At 40.0% G+C, this 15703-nt stretch overlaps 1 protein-coding gene across 3 annotated transcripts in view; it reads right to left on the bottom strand.

The window, feature by feature from the left end:
* The window catches only part of LOC136427492 (probable RNA-binding protein 19), an 80556-nt gene that overhangs the window by 52180 nt on the left and 12673 nt on the right, over nucleotides 1–15703 (bottom strand). For 2 of the 3 annotated variants that reach the window (XM_066416380.1, XM_066416390.1), the window contains exons 5-11: nucleotides 11150–11330; nucleotides 10934–10995; nucleotides 10559–10693; nucleotides 5998–6075; nucleotides 5291–5369; nucleotides 2014–2085; nucleotides 259–353 (exon numbers count right to left, since the gene is read on the bottom strand). In XM_066416380.1, coding sequence (XP_066272477.1) covers nucleotides 259–353; nucleotides 2014–2085; nucleotides 5291–5369; nucleotides 5998–6075; nucleotides 10559–10693; nucleotides 10934–10995; nucleotides 11150–11330 — 702 coding nt within the window. The remainder of the gene's footprint in view (nucleotides 1–258; nucleotides 354–2013; nucleotides 2086–5290; nucleotides 5370–5997; nucleotides 6076–10558; nucleotides 10694–10933; nucleotides 10996–11149; nucleotides 11331–15703) is intronic. The other variant, XM_066416398.1, reaches the window with a different exon arrangement.

Here is a 15703-nt window from a genome sequence, read left to right as displayed (position 1 = left end):
ACAAGAAGTATACTAACACGTTCCCAAAAAATACAATCTAGGATGACAAGATGTGCATTTCAAATTGAAGTACTACCCATTTGCCAATTGCTATGCATTCTTATGGTGTGTACTTTGAACTAAAACTACTAAATACCCTGACTATGTTGTTAAAATGTCAATATCAGTCAGTGTATATTTCCTGATTGGTCAGATTACATACAAATATTTAATGTGAATGTAGACACTGAGTCTGAAGATACAATAAAAGTCGTTTACCTTTTTCTCCCAAGGTCTCTGTTCTTTCTCTGAGCTTTCTTGTGCCCAGCTCCTTCTTTCGTCTGTTGCGAGTGCGAGCTCAATGAACCTGGTTCCTACACACATAGCATAACAAACTAGAGTCCCACGATCTCATACCTTCGTCAAATGATTTTAATCTTTAAGACTGACGTATACATATATTTGGAGTGTTTTTCATCAATTACAAATTATACCAGTTGATCGTCTTCTCCACACAAGTAACAGAAGTTGTTCAAAGTATGAGCTTAACAAAGACGGTTATGCTAACATTTATCATCAATTATGAAAATGAGGTCCTTATAAGCATAACTTGATTCAACGATGTTCACATTCATATAACTTCCAAATGCCATAAGTATGCCATCATTTACCAGTATGGAATTATCATGATTATAGTAGTTTTTCATTAATTATGCAAATAAGGCCAACATCAACATTCCTCTCTTCCTCAGTTACAAATCTCAGATATTTGAAGTCATATCATGGAACGTAGTGGGTTTTTAAAATTGCCTCATTGATTATGCAAATAAGAATCTGATTCTCATAATTATCATATAATCATACAAAAGCATCACGTAAGTTATCTACCTATCAAAAATCATGACCATCCATCAAGCCCAACTTGTTATAGTATTTTCTCATTAATTATGCAAATGAGGTATTCATTTGCATACTTGATATCTATTAATATTTCTCTCTTCCTCAGTTAAATATGTCACATATTTGAGAGTCCTATTATGGAATTTGGCAGATATATAAACTTTCCTCATTAATAATGCAAATTAGATACAGATTTGCATAACAAGTACCTAATAATGTAAATCACCACTCAAGCTATCTACTTACCAAAAATCGTGACCATCTATCAGGCCCTTCTTGAGTTATTCCCTTTCAAAGTCAGAAGCAAAACCTGCTCCTGCAGTTCACAAAAAGCCGCTAGGGGGCCCAAACCTATACCACTTACTCTCTGTCCAAAGAGCTATCTACAACTCAAAAATCAGTTCCATAACATGTCCAGAACATGATGTATGTCAAAACAGGAAATTCCACTGCATTACCGTAACAAGCCGCTAGGGGCCCCAAAATCTAATCATTTCCAGGCCTCATCAAGATCTACCCAACTACCAAATACCAAGACAATCCATCCAGGCATTCTCGAGTTATGCTGGTCTTCTATACACACACATACACATACACACACACACACATACACTACCCTATACATAACTTTCTCGGCGAAGGTAAAAATATTGATATTGATATTTCAAATCTATACAATTCATTGAACAAAATAAAAATATCCCAAGTTCCCAACTATGGGTGGGTACCGGTCCAGACTATTATAATAATCTTAACAAGTTTGGCCAATTATATTAAGTTATACATGTAGCCAACTGTCTGCTTCAATTACTGTGGTACGAAGCCCAAAGGTAATGCAAGTGGTTTTATGACAGGTTAATTTGTTTGTCGAATGGGTTGAAATTTGGCACAAAGGTAAAGATCATAGTATCTTCTTGAGACTTACATGTAAATACATTTACATCAATGCAAAAATGAGCCTGTTATAAAACTATTAAGTCTTGCATTAGTTTTCGACTTGCCCTCGTAAATTGTCATCTTGATTACTATAAGGATTTACAATGAGGATCTTAAACTAAGGTACATTGTATAGACTGTAGACAAGGTTCTGCATTGGTGCGCTTTGTGAGAAAAGCATGTATTACATAAACTCACCCATGTAGTCTTTGTCTCTTTTCAGTGCTTCAAGTTGGTCCTTTTCGCTTGTAAAGCCAACATCAACAACTCCTGATAAGAACATTTTATGCATGTGTTACTAAATAAAAATGAGAACCTTGAAAGATTAAGATATTATAGTACAGTAGAAGCCACTTAATTGCACGGTGGATTAATGCACACTTCTGTTAATTGCACTGAATCCCCAAATCCCAAACCAGGTCCCATTCACTCCATTGTTAGCGACTTCACATTTTTGCACGGCACATCATCACCAATGCCGGATAACTGCTCGATAACTGCCAAACATGGTGGTTAATGCAACAGGACCTCATCAGTCTTATGTCCTAACTTGTAAGGAATATGTGTGAAGCCCATGTGGAGCTACATTTTAGTTTCTGGGCAATGTAAAAGCAAAACAATCATTCAGATTTCCATGTATCTGCATCAATTATGACCTTCAAGCAACATATTTTAAACTTTTGGGGACAAATCCAACTTTGAGATTGGACTAACTATACATGGACTTAAGCATTTGGCAGTGATTGTGTCCATAACTATTTCATGTTTTTGACAAGCAAACATTTGGCAAAATAGCTCCAAACTTGGCTGGTTGCCATGGCACCAAGGGGTGTTGATCAGAAAATTTTTAGGGGTTGCAGGCCAAGTACTATCACTGTGCAGTATATGAGACAATACTTTTTTTAAGCATTGTCACCTTACAGTCAGACATTTGCAATTACAGTCAAACCTGTATTTAGCAGTCACCTTTGCATAGCGTCCACCTGTCCATACTGGTCACTTTTTGTCGGTCCCCTGGATTTTTCCCATAATGATTGTCATCATCATTAAGAATTCGTCTAAAGCGGCCACCTGTCCAACGTGGCCGCGGCCACACGGTTTTCGGTCCCTTGGGTTTAGATAACGGTCACAGAGCATGGTCATTGCAAGATTCGTTCTTTCAAATCGCCAGCTCGGCAGAAAAATATCATCATTATAGCAGTGTTACCCATGAAAATATTGTGTATGGTTTTATTTTGCTCCTGGTGTGGGTTTTGAATTTCCAAAACCGCTACAAAGGCAGAAATTTGCAGACAAACACAGTCTCTTGCGTGCAGTTCTAGTGAGCCTGTACATGTTGGCGACGCTTTGTTTACTTGGGTTACTTCACCAGTAGCATGGGCGAGCAGTTTATTCATAATAAATGATTTAGTCAAAGAATTGGATAATCCCGACTGCGAGCCACCCACTCTACACAATTTACTTGTTCCTTGTTTATTATATGCAGATGATGTCGTGATAAGTCAGAAAAAGGATTACAACGTGCCTTGGACAGACTGAACATGTTCTGTACAAAATGGAAACTACAAGTAAACATGAAGAAAACTAAAGTTATAATTTTTAACAAATCTGGACGATCAGTAAAAAATGTGAAATTTTCCTTTGGCTCAGATACTATCGAAATAACAAATTCTTATTGTTATCTGGGACTATTGTTGTCCTCATCAGGTACTTTTTCCTTAGAAAAAAAACAGTTGTCCTTAAAAGCACGTAAGGCCCTTTTCAGCCTCAAACCGCTCTTTCGCTCACCTTTGTCCCCAAAGGCTCTGTTAAGAATATTTGATGTTAAATCTATTATCATGTTATATGGCAGTGAAGTTTGGGGCAAGGACCATTTGAATGACAGGTGTCCGATTGAAACTATACAGAACCGTTTCTGCAAAAATATTCTTGGTGTGCACAGAAATTCCAGTAACATAGCAAGTAAAGCAGAGCTTGGAGTGTTTCCGGTAGATTTAAATGTGTCAATCCGCATAGTTAAGTACTGGTTGCGCCTCAAACAACTCGATCCTTTGACTCATCCTTTACAAGTAGATGCTCTATTGTATCAACAGTCTTTCCAAGTGAATAGCAACAAGAAAAACTGGTTACAACATGTGAAAGATGTACTTGACAATAGCGGATACTCCTTTATCTGGAACGCCAACAATCTCGATCTAGACATACAGCATACATGTATATGTACATTGTTAAGAAAAAGGTTGACCGACATTTACATTCAAAGTTTTCTTTATAAATTATCTATCGATGACAGTAAGTTAAGATTTTATAGGAATGTCAAAACAGAATACTCAATGGAAAAATATCTTTCCAACAAAGATTTTGAACAACGGTCAGCTGTGTGTAAGATACGAATAAGCGCAGACCCACTAGAAATAGAAAAGGGTAGATATAAAAAGCTGCCCACTCACGAGAGAATGTGTAAGTTTTGTACAATGAAGGCAGTGGAAAATGAAATACATTTCATTTACCAATGCCCTCTATATGACGCCGAAAGAAACGAATTATATAAAACAGCTTCCGTTAATTCTCATAGCTTTCACCATTTGAATAGCTTACAAAAATCCATATCACTACTAAAATCAACAAACCCATTTACGATAAAAAAACGTGGGTCTCTTCGTTTTCCACTGCCTTCAAAAAAGAAGTCAAACCCAACCATAGTCAACCTTAGTTAACTTTCACAGTAGACTAGATAACTATTTTTGATTCCCATGTATTTCCATGTACTTGTTTGCCTGCAATTAGCCTTCGGGCATGAACTTGCAATAAAGTTATTATTAAAAAACACAGACGCCTTTCATCTTCTAAAGAAAAGATTATAAAGTCATCCATTCTTTGTATATCTGTTCCTTTTCTTCAAAGAACTTCTTTAACAAAGTAAGTTTACATTTTGTACTATTTGATGTACAGTAAAATCATACCTTACACACATTTCAGTAGACTATCCCAATGACCCTATGACCTTGAAGGCGCCATCTTGTTTTTTCTCCGTCAAAATCCAACCCAAACAGGCTGATTTTACCGTGATATTCCACAATTTTTTGCTGAAAAATGATGCGGCCACACAATTGAAAATGACACTGTCATTTTGGGCAACATTTTGGTCGCATGTGGTCCGGATTTGGGGTGGATCGACTTGGAAACATCGCCTATGCTTGTGGAAAAATCGGGACCAACCAAAAGAGGTCGTCTTGTGGGAGTTTGACTGTATGTGAATAAATGTTTCTCAGTCACCGGGGTACTGAAAATATATACCACTCATTGCTCGTGATCAATTAATCAACCGTTTTTCTAGAGTGGCCACCTGTCCAGTGGCCAATCCCTTGAGTGAACGCTATAGGCAGGTTTGACTGTTTATCAAATGTCCCAACACAGGGTGTAAGACAGTAAGTAACACAGCGTTCAAAGTTAAATAAAAATCAATTCCTCTCACCTGTTCCTTTCCCTTTTCTTGTGCAGTGGATTTTTATAGCTTGGATATTCAGCGGGTAAAAAAACTCTTTGATGTTTTTCTGAGAAGTAAGAAATTTTGCTGTTATCACATAAAACTTAGCCTTGCAAGATTAGTTAGATTACTGTAAGTTACAGTAGTACGTTATTTTGAACCTTATAACACAAAAAGTTAATTTGGTCTATTACATATCTGTTGACACTTTTTCCATCACATTGTATTATCATGATTGAAAGGCTTTGTTTCACATTTTCAATTCATTACAATGATCTGACACCCCATTTATAATGATTGAACTTCAGGGCTGCCGATATTACTGACTCACAAAACAAAAGTGCCAAATTGTCCCTGCCATCACAGTGTCCGTTTAGGAGGTTTTATTTCTTTGCAGCTCACTCACACTATGGTAGCCCTGGTGCTCAACCCGTAATTGTATAGCCAAAGCAAATGGGATACATACAATTTATAATAATCATAATATCCAATTATCCAATGCATAATACAATACAATTATGTAAATTTCCAAATTTTTTGTGCTAGGTTCATTTTATGAGCTGTGGGTCTATTGTTCTTTCTTTCAATGACAAATGCCTCCTTTCCCCCAGTACATCCAAAATTACTTTAAAATTTGTAAGACTCCTTAGACTGAAATGAATTTACATATAGTATTGTTAAACAGTAACATTTACCTCTGTGGCCTTGTAGGGAACACCTTTCATCCTGAGCATGTGTCTACTATAGCTGGGGTCAGTATGATCAGCATTCTCCTGAACAATACACAGTTAAAAAGGTGTTGAGGATACTGTCTTCCTGATATGGACACACAAATCTTAATTACATGTACATGTACTAAGTCTTGTACCGTCAAAAACAGCGCAAGCGGGACAGATATGGCACGTGTTAAGCAGGGTACGCAGTGTTCTCACCAGGTTTTTTTCACAGCATCAGGGCAGGGGTTGGGGGGCTGCCTTAAGCTCCCGCGGGGTCCAGGGGCAGAGCCCCGGTGGGGGGTCCCAGGTGGGCGAAGCCCCCCCGAAGCTCTTGCATTTTAGGGTATTGAGAGGGCTTTTTTTTTTCAGTTTTGAGGGTCATATTTATGACAATCGTAGCAGTCAATCAACTTCTCCACAGGACCTTGACATACAATATTTCTGGTGAAAGACAACTTGAAACTCGGAAACAACAATATCAATAGTTTATTTAGCTACTCAACAATATCAATAGTCGATACCAGTTTTCCTTTTTTTGGCTGTGTCCGGCTGTCCTAAGTCGAAGCGCAACAATCGTCGCTGTCAGAAGTTTTCTTCGGTGCGAAATAGGAAGCGATATTCCTGGTACAGTCAAACCTGTATTAGCTGTCACCTTTGCATAGCGGCCACCTGCCCATAGTGGTCACTTTTTGTCGGTCCCTTGGATTTTTCCCATTGACATAAGCATTAAGAATAAAGCTATAGCGGCCACCTGTCCAACGCGGTCGCGGCCAGACAATTTTCAGTCCCGCGAGTACAGTAACACTGTCGGTAACGGTCACGGCGCGCCGGTAGAAGCCGCATCGCCACCGCACGCCGGGTTCAAAATCTTCATTTTTTCACGCAGTTATCAAATTTATGTGGACTCAACTGGATAGGATAATAATAAAGAAAACCAGAATGTTTTATCTTTGTTCGAAAATCCATGGTTTGATGCAAAGTCAGTATAATTTTCTTCACATGGCTTGCGTTTGTACATCGTAGCAAAATTGACCATTTCTGTGCATTTCGACTGGACAAATATTACGGCAGCTTTTTGGAAAATACAACTCGCACATGTAGCTGATGCAGTAAGTTCGGGAAATGTTTGAATGCCGGCCCAATATCCGTTTTCCCCGGTGCTCAAAGTCAAAACGGGTTTCGCGCAATTTTCAAAATGGCGCTGATAGTCAGCAGCACAAAGGTCAACGGAAGATACCACTGTTTCGGAGGTATAATGCGCTAAATTTATTTTGCTGCAAAGTATCACTGAGGATAATAACTTTACCAAAAGCTTCAAAAGAAATATGAATAACATAAATATGATGTAAAATTTGGGCTATTGCAATTTTCTGAAAAGAAAAAAGCCATCAAAAGAGCGATCTTCTTCTGAGTACCCTATTAGCATAATGGTAGAAGCTGATAATGACAAGGGGGAAGCGAAACAACAACAGACTAAGGAAAACTATCGCCACGATTTTATGTTTCAAAACGATCGAAAACGAACAGTAAGTGGCAACTGAGCAACATGTATTTTGTTCTTAACTAACTAGGTGGCATTTTGCTGCAAAGGACTTTGTTTCATATGATTAAAACTCGTTGGTGACGAGTGTGCCTGCAGCGAAGCAGTCGCGAAGGATCAAGAGTAGAGTATGGCGATGCTGGTCTGTACAGACACGAAGCCCGAGCAAGCCATGGATTTTGGAGTTAGCAGATACAATAATTCTTTTTTCAAGCCCATAATAGAAGTAAAAGAACAACAATCGACTTTCTAAAATGTGACTTACCTATACAATGTTTACATGTGTACTGTACGGTGAATAAATGTATCTCAGTGGGTACTGAAAATATGTGTCACTCGTGGTCAAATAATCGACATTTTCTCCATAGCGGCCACCTGTCCTTAGCGGCCAGTTTTGGCCAGTCCATTGAGTGACCGCTATGGACAGGTTTGACTGTATAGTACGCTTCAACGCCAGCATGTTTCCAGAAAAATCTCCGCCGGTCGGCGGCGAAAATCCTAATACGGAAGTCCCTTGCCGCGGCATTTAGAGAACCTTGGCCCATCTAAGAAATCACGTCACCCCTCTCCCCCAAGTACATACGCCGCCGGCCCGTTCCAGGAAGCCGAAACCGCTGTTCTGCGTCTTACAGATAACGTGGAACTTCCGTCTTATAAAAACTTTGCACAAGCATCACTGTGGGAAAGTTAAGGGAACGTAAAATCGTCAGAGGTTCGCTGTTGACTGGCACACGGAGGTCCAACTCGCGCGTTTTCCCACAAAGTTGCCGCTGATTGACAGTCGGCAGCCTTTGATGACAGTCGCGACCATGGCGACGTCGGCGGCAGAAAAGGAAAGTCGGCGGTTTGTGGGCGGTGCCACAAATTTGCAGTAGCCGAATCGTCCAATCATGGCGAAGCTTCTAAATAAGTTGAAACTTTATCTTCCTCTCTTAAAATGAAAAAATGAATTTTCTGTGCATTAATTGGCTGTTATGGATGGGAAAATGACGTAACCTTGCTCTAGAAATTTGTCAGAAATACAGTTAAGAATTAATTCTATCCCCGCGCTGACAGAGAAAGGAATCTTTTACAAAGAACAGCTTCTGTATTGGTCAACCGCGGACTGTTAACTTCCAAATAAGGAGATTCCCCGGGAATCTGATACATTTACGGCTGTTCTGATAGTCGGGAACCGCCCCGCAGATTGTGCACATGGAGACCTACTCCGTTAGTACGGCTATTGTTTACGTTTTCGCGCGATGCTGCCAGCGGCACACGAGCCGCTAAGGGCTTTTCCCGGGTGGGAGGGGCGGCGAGACAAGATCGGAGCGGTAGGGCGGGGTGCTAATTTAGTAATTGGAGCTGATAGCTGGATGGCTTCCTGCGAAACAGGGGAGGCGCGTGCCTTTGCATTTTTACTACGGTATTTTTGTCTTTTTTCGCCACTACGCTGGGTAAAAAAACAGCATAGCGGGTGATTTACAGCGTCGGTTTGTCGTCCCACAGCGTAGCCGCCCGCTATGCTCAAAAGGCCTGGCGAGAACACTGGTACAGATATCTGTGACAGGTTTTCCACTGCACTGGCTGCATGAATACTCAGGAAAAAATGAAATGAAGAAGAAAACAGCTCGGGCACTCAAGGGGAGGGAGCTTGCAACACATTGCCAACTGATACAAAGTCCACTAGAGCAGAGATCTGTCTCTTCTGTAGTTATGTGTGGAACACTACTGATTGATTTGAATGTGGCACGGGAAGTAAAAGAATGGTATTTTTAATATCTAACTACTGAAGATCATGCATCTGTAATTCCCTGTTTAACTCGTGCATTGGCTGCTAGTCAAAAATCGGGCACTGATGGCCACCAACAACCTGAAGGTAATGCAATGCCATTGAGCGAAACCATTACGCACATCAATTTATAATAAACTGTTTGCAAATAGCATAACAAAACTGAGAATCAGTGCACATTGCTTAGAAGTTGAAAAGGGTCGACACCACAACACACCAGCCACTCAGAGATTGTGTCCCACATGTAATGCAAATATGAATTTCATTTTGTGATGAATTTCCCAATTTAAAGTAAAGAGAGAGAGGCGCTATTACAGAATATTAACGTTACTACTGAGACAAACTTCACCCTAACTGGTACACAGAGCGATATTTTCTTTGTACTGTTGTCATGTCCGACTCCTATATCCATCTACATAGGTCAATTCCTCCATAAATCATTCCAAAAGCGAGACAGAATTACCCATACCTGACTATATTGTAACCAATATACTGGTTTCGATAATATTTTGTACTTTGAATTGTAGGATAGATTAGCCTTATAGTATTGTTGATTTAATGCCATACAATGTACCGTGTGCGATTGTCTCAGGGCAATAAAGTTCATTCATTCATTTATATGAAAGGGTTTCAGAGCCAAAAAAGCTCAACAGAAGTCAGTTCGAGGTACCTGCAACCAAGCGATGGCCTTTTTTCCAAGTCTTAAGTATGGATTTCAAAGGGATGATTGACAAAGATCAAAGTCCATTTTTTACCCAAAGCAAGTGAAAAAATACAGTTACTTACTATAGGTTAAAGGTTGGCAAACAAGTAATACGGTAACTACTATCCAGAAACATATTGCAAAATTTAAGGTAATTTTTAAGCTCAACACAAGGTTTCTTAAGAGCCTCCAAGTTGAAGTTTGTCCAATGGTTGTTCGCGATATGATATGCTACACCTGGCTGTAATTAATCTGAAGGGTATTCAGGGTGTTACCAAAATATTGATGCGGTATAATGCAACTGCTGCCGAGTCTAGGTTCTAGGTCAAGTTGCCAATACAATTACGTTCTTGGATTCAGAAAATATTATTTGCCAAACCAAAACACTCTCCCCTGGTCTTGTCTATGGCTTTCAATACCAGACTGGACAGCATGCATGTATGCAAGTTAGTCCAACTCAGTGTATTTTGGTATGCATGCATAAATTAAACTGGAATTAGTCAAATAAAGTCAATATTTGACAAACCCGTGAGGCTGTCATCTTTTTAGTGACTCTATCCTTGCATCCTCCTTCCCCTTTTACCTCTTTATCCTCCTCCTCCTCCTCTCCTGACTCCCTGACAGATGAAACACTTGTCTGGACCACCTTGGACTTCAAGTACTGAAACAGACAAGACAACAGGTTCAAAGGTTTGTGTATCCACATGTATGACCCTTCCGCGATTTCGACGACTTGCGCCACTTAGTATGAACGGGCCATTCCCCTTGTAGTGTGACACGGGATTCAATTTTGTCAGTATGGAAGCTACAATTGTACACACTCTCTTCCTCTATATCATTACTCTAAGGATAACACCGTAGATAACTATAATCAATGACATATAAAATAGTTTCCACATACCTCCATATCAGAGACTCGTTCTTGGTGAGCTGTCTTTTCATCTACAGTTTCTTCTATTCTCCCTGAAAGAATTTGAATACATTTTAGGCAACTACATTGTATCACAAATTGAAAAGAAAAAAAAAACTGGTGTAAGAATTGAGAAATTTGCCTAGTAGTATTGTTGTAGTGATCCTGTTAAAATCTTCACAAGTCTTTTTTTCATGTTACATGTACCTTCTAATTCTATGATATCATCTTCCTCTTCATTAAACAGCAGTTTATCAGCCTGGGTTTTCCTGGCTTTCTCTGACCCATCCTGGGTTTTCCCCATACCAACAGTGTCTGTCCACATGGGTCTTGTGGCCTTACTCTGATGCGCTTGCAAAAATTCCTGAAAGTCTGGGTCGTCCTGCAGCTGCACAGAATGAAATACAACTTTCTTGGTTACATGTGCATGTACACCCTAACAGTGTTCTCACCAGGATTTTTTCACAGCATAGGGGTCAGGTACAGAAGGCCAACTTTGCGCGGCGCAAGTCACTCGCCGAGTGCAAAAGACACGGTTGGGAGTCTGGCATATTCCTGCACACACTCACACTCACTCACTATCCGGTTTAGCGTCTTCTTGTCCCCATCATCTGGGGGTTTGACGTGCTTGCATGCTGATGGGGGAGCTTGGTGGCAGCTCGCCAGGTGCCTCTGTCCTGTGGATCTGCATCGTGCAGGTTGAGGTGGTGGAGGTCCTCCTTGATGTTAAAAATATTATTGAAATTTTGAAATTCATAACCAAATAAGACACTATTTCCTGCATTTTGAGGGATAAATTTTGTGAAGAGAAGTTTTTCCTCTGCCAAATCTTCATTCTAAAGCCAACTATGAACTTTTTATAAGATTTATGAAGGTTCTTCCCAGAAAAAACACCCCTATGCTCATTGAAACACAGCATCGGGGTACAGTTCACAGCATCAGGGGCCCCTATGCTGAAAAGGCCTGGCGTGAACACTGCTTAAGTAACCATTTTCCATCAGTCAATGGTAACCTAGTCAAGAATGTTATTATGTTTCGACAACGAAACTAATTGTTTTTGTCAGGTTTCTTCTCCTTCTTCTTCTTTTCCTTCTCCTGTCAAATCTTCAAATCGATTCATCTCGGTCGTCCGTCGACCAAATTGGCTGAACTTTAGTATGCAGGTAGAGTAAGTGTATACCCCTAGACTTTTTAAAAAAAAGTTTTTGAAATGATTTTATCGAGGTTTTTTGGTCATTTTCAGACAAAAGTCGCACATTATGGCCTCCAGTGTCATGGTGTTGAAACCTAAGGACCTGAAATTTGGTTTAGTTGTGCATTGGATATTTTCCCAAAGAACCCCATAATTTTTTTTGGCATACACTACTTCAAAATGATTTGTTTTGCAATTTTTTGATGGAATTTTTGGCTATTTTGTGTCTCCCATGGCGACGGCGGCGTTTCAAAGCGGCAAACAATAGGCGCGCTGCACGTGGTACTCAACTGTATAAGTGATTGTGTGGTTGGTCGGCTCTGAGCCGATGAGGAAGCTCGTTGTATATAGCGTTCGGCCTGCGAGCACGTGGTCCCCGGCCCCACATGACAACGACTTGTAGCTTCAAATTTAGTGGTAAGTTTTGCTTCTTGTTGGTGAAATACAGCGATGTAAATTTTTGTATCGAGTAGGAAATATTGCCGTGATGTTTTGGTTCAATATCACACAGTTTCCCAAGGATGGTCGTGGGGAATTTGTGTTACAGTTTCACGGTTAACGGGTAGCTTGTCACGAAAGAGATTTGCGGTGCGTTTAGAAGAAATTTGTGAAACTTTTGCAAAGCCTGAGTTGTGTTACATTTTCACAGTAGGTTGGGTTACGCCTTCAGTCACCCAGTTTCGTAGCCCTACCGGTATATGGGCTAATGCATAAGGCTGCAAGTAAAAGAAGCCCTCCAACAGTCGTCGCGGCTACCAGTTTCGGAAACTTTCAGCATCTGAATATAAAAAGTACTTAGTACTACCCAAAATACTAACTCCAACCAATGAGGTTTTATATAATATATAAACCTCCTTGCTCCAACCTCCTTGCTCCTGGCGGATGGAATCTCATAAGAATCACACAAGACGGCTTGCAATCGCTGTGCACGTGGATACAATTTAAATAATATTTTGACGGCAGAATTTTTGTTTGTTTGTAGTATGTTCATGGCGGATCAGATGTCCCGTTTGGTAGAAAATGATGATTAAAAAACGCAACTTAAAAACAGTGTCATACAACACCGAAAAGATATGGAACAACGCACTGTGGGAACAACGTAAACCAAAGGTCAATGACCCCTACTGTAGGAATAAAAAGACATTGACGGGAAGCGGCGCTTTTTACTAGCAAGGCCCTGCAACACTAGAATTGCAGCTGATTTGGTCAAAGATTCAGTTTACCTGCTGTAACATTAAAAAAATAAGCAGTTGAATTATCGGATTAGTTTTATTTTCTGTGTTGAATTCTACAATGTTATAACATAGATTATGTGACACGTCTTGGCCGATTTAAAAGCGAACATGTCGCCGTGAACAGGGATGATCCAATTACCAACAACCAATCAGCGAGAAGAATACTAGTAGTTAATGATTGACCAAAATGTAAAACCTAGATCCCTGAATGAAGTTATGCCATTGGTCACCGAAGAAAACCGACGTTCATCTGGGGAAATGCTTACCCAGGTGGTGTGCGTAGCTAATTGGAAAGCATGGTTAGATCATCCATGGAGTATGCTGCAACCGTATGGATGGGAGCCTGTGCCACAACCCTTAGCTCGCTAGACGCCATACAAAGAAGGGCAACCAAGATTATCAACTTACCACAAGACTCACTGCACAGCATCCAGATCCAGCCTCTACAACAGCGAAGAAATGTTGGAGCCCTCACACTTCTACACAGAATGTACTACCAAAACGCACCGACTTTACTGAACAACCTGCTACCTGAGCCCTACGTTCATCGCCGAGAAACTCGCCTGTCCACATCCCAACACAGTGCAGCCCTAGAACCTGTCAAGTCATCCTCCTCCTGGCACAGAAGAACATTCATCCCTGCTACAGTTAAGCTGTGGAACAGCCTCCCGCAGGACATTGTGAACACCAAGGACTCTCAGAACTTTAAATGTAAAGTTAACGCCCACCTCAGCGCCACTCGTTAGCGCCCTGTATAATGAACATTATTCAGCTCTGCTGCTAAGCTGAGGGCATGGCAACAGCATAGATAAAAAATTAAAAAAAATTAATTTGCCAGAACATACTGGATTTACGTGTGTGTGTGCATTAAATAAATGTTACGGCAACCTTTATGACTGGTGGGCTGGAATTTTCGCTGAATATTTTATTTTTGTTTTGTCTTCTTGTAAAAGCCGGCACAATTTCAACTATAGTTAGAATATATATGTAATTTTCATGTATGAATAAAGGTCCCATCTCATGCCTCACGTTCGATGCGGCCTATCATTCTTTGCTATTACGCATTTTTTTCACAATTTCAGGCATTAACGTTAAATTGGGTCTCCTAATGTTCGTATATATCCGGTGTTTCAATTCAGTGACTTCTGAATAGTACGTGACGAAAAGGGAAAGTCTGCAAAATCCTGGTCTTTTGCAGGGGGTGTTCCGCAGACATTCTCACAGTTTCTGCAAAAAATCTCGCAAGCCTTTGCGGTAAGAAGTTGCTTAACTATACGGAAGGCTCTTGGCGTCTCACAGAACTTGTATTTTTGTAAAGAGGTTTTTTTGCACAGGGGTGATTTTGGAACAGTCAATTTATGCATGGGGAGAGAGATGCAAAGTATCCTGCTCTTGTAAATGTTGCCTTTCTACATGTAGTTAATATTTCAATATGCCCAGGTTTTAATTTGGGACAGCCTGACAAACTGTCAAACAGCCTGGCAAACTGACAAAATGGGCTGTCCCAATTTTTGTTTTTGAAATCATTTTATTATATTTCAATTTGCCCAGGTATTATTTTGGGACAGCCCATTTTTGCATGGGGAGGAGTACGGTATTGGCGAAACATGCTGTATTTGCTCAGGAGCAAATGACAGCCTTTTTTCTAGTTTCCAACTGCATTCTTCAGGGTAACAGTCACTACCCTGCCCTAGCCTGTTGGTCACACCAAATGAATGTACAATGTAGTTCATGGTTTCTCTGACATTTTAAAAACAAATTTATCTGGAGGTCAAGATAAAAGCCACCCAAACATCCAAACCACTGCATGTCCAGGACAAAATATACATTAGAAACACTGGTTTATGAATAACCTCATTGATTACTTAAATGTAGTCCTACATAAGTTGCATTTCATTGTGTAATGTTACATCTCTGTCTATGATGAAACAGGGGAAACAGGGTATATGTACAAGTAACATTGGCAAGCTCATACCTGATTCCGCGACCTCATACCTGATTTGGATCTTTTGTAAATTCTATGCAAATGGCTTACACATGTACATGATCTATGCATGGTGATGTTCACCTTTAGCTAACTTGCACATGTCACAAGTATGAAACAAGAGTTCCACGACCTCATATCTCCATGAACAATTCTATTCATGCAAATGACTTACACATTTGCATAATATATGCTTTGTCATAAACACCTTTATCTAACGTACACATGTTGCAATATTGACAGTCCTATAATTTTGCAATTAGATTAATTATGTTTTTGCATCAATTAAGCAAATTAGGAATTTATTTGCATAATTGGGATCTGTTGATGCTCCACTTACTATAAACTAC

This window comes from Branchiostoma lanceolatum, chromosome 1 (assembly GCF_035083965.1).
Source record: "Branchiostoma lanceolatum isolate klBraLanc5 chromosome 1, klBraLanc5.hap2, whole genome shotgun sequence".
NCBI classification, from domain to species: domain Eukaryota; kingdom Metazoa; phylum Chordata; class Leptocardii; order Amphioxiformes; family Branchiostomatidae; genus Branchiostoma; species Branchiostoma lanceolatum.
Note: the sequence above shows the minus strand (reverse complement) of the source record. Positions and strands in the feature narration are given on the sequence as shown.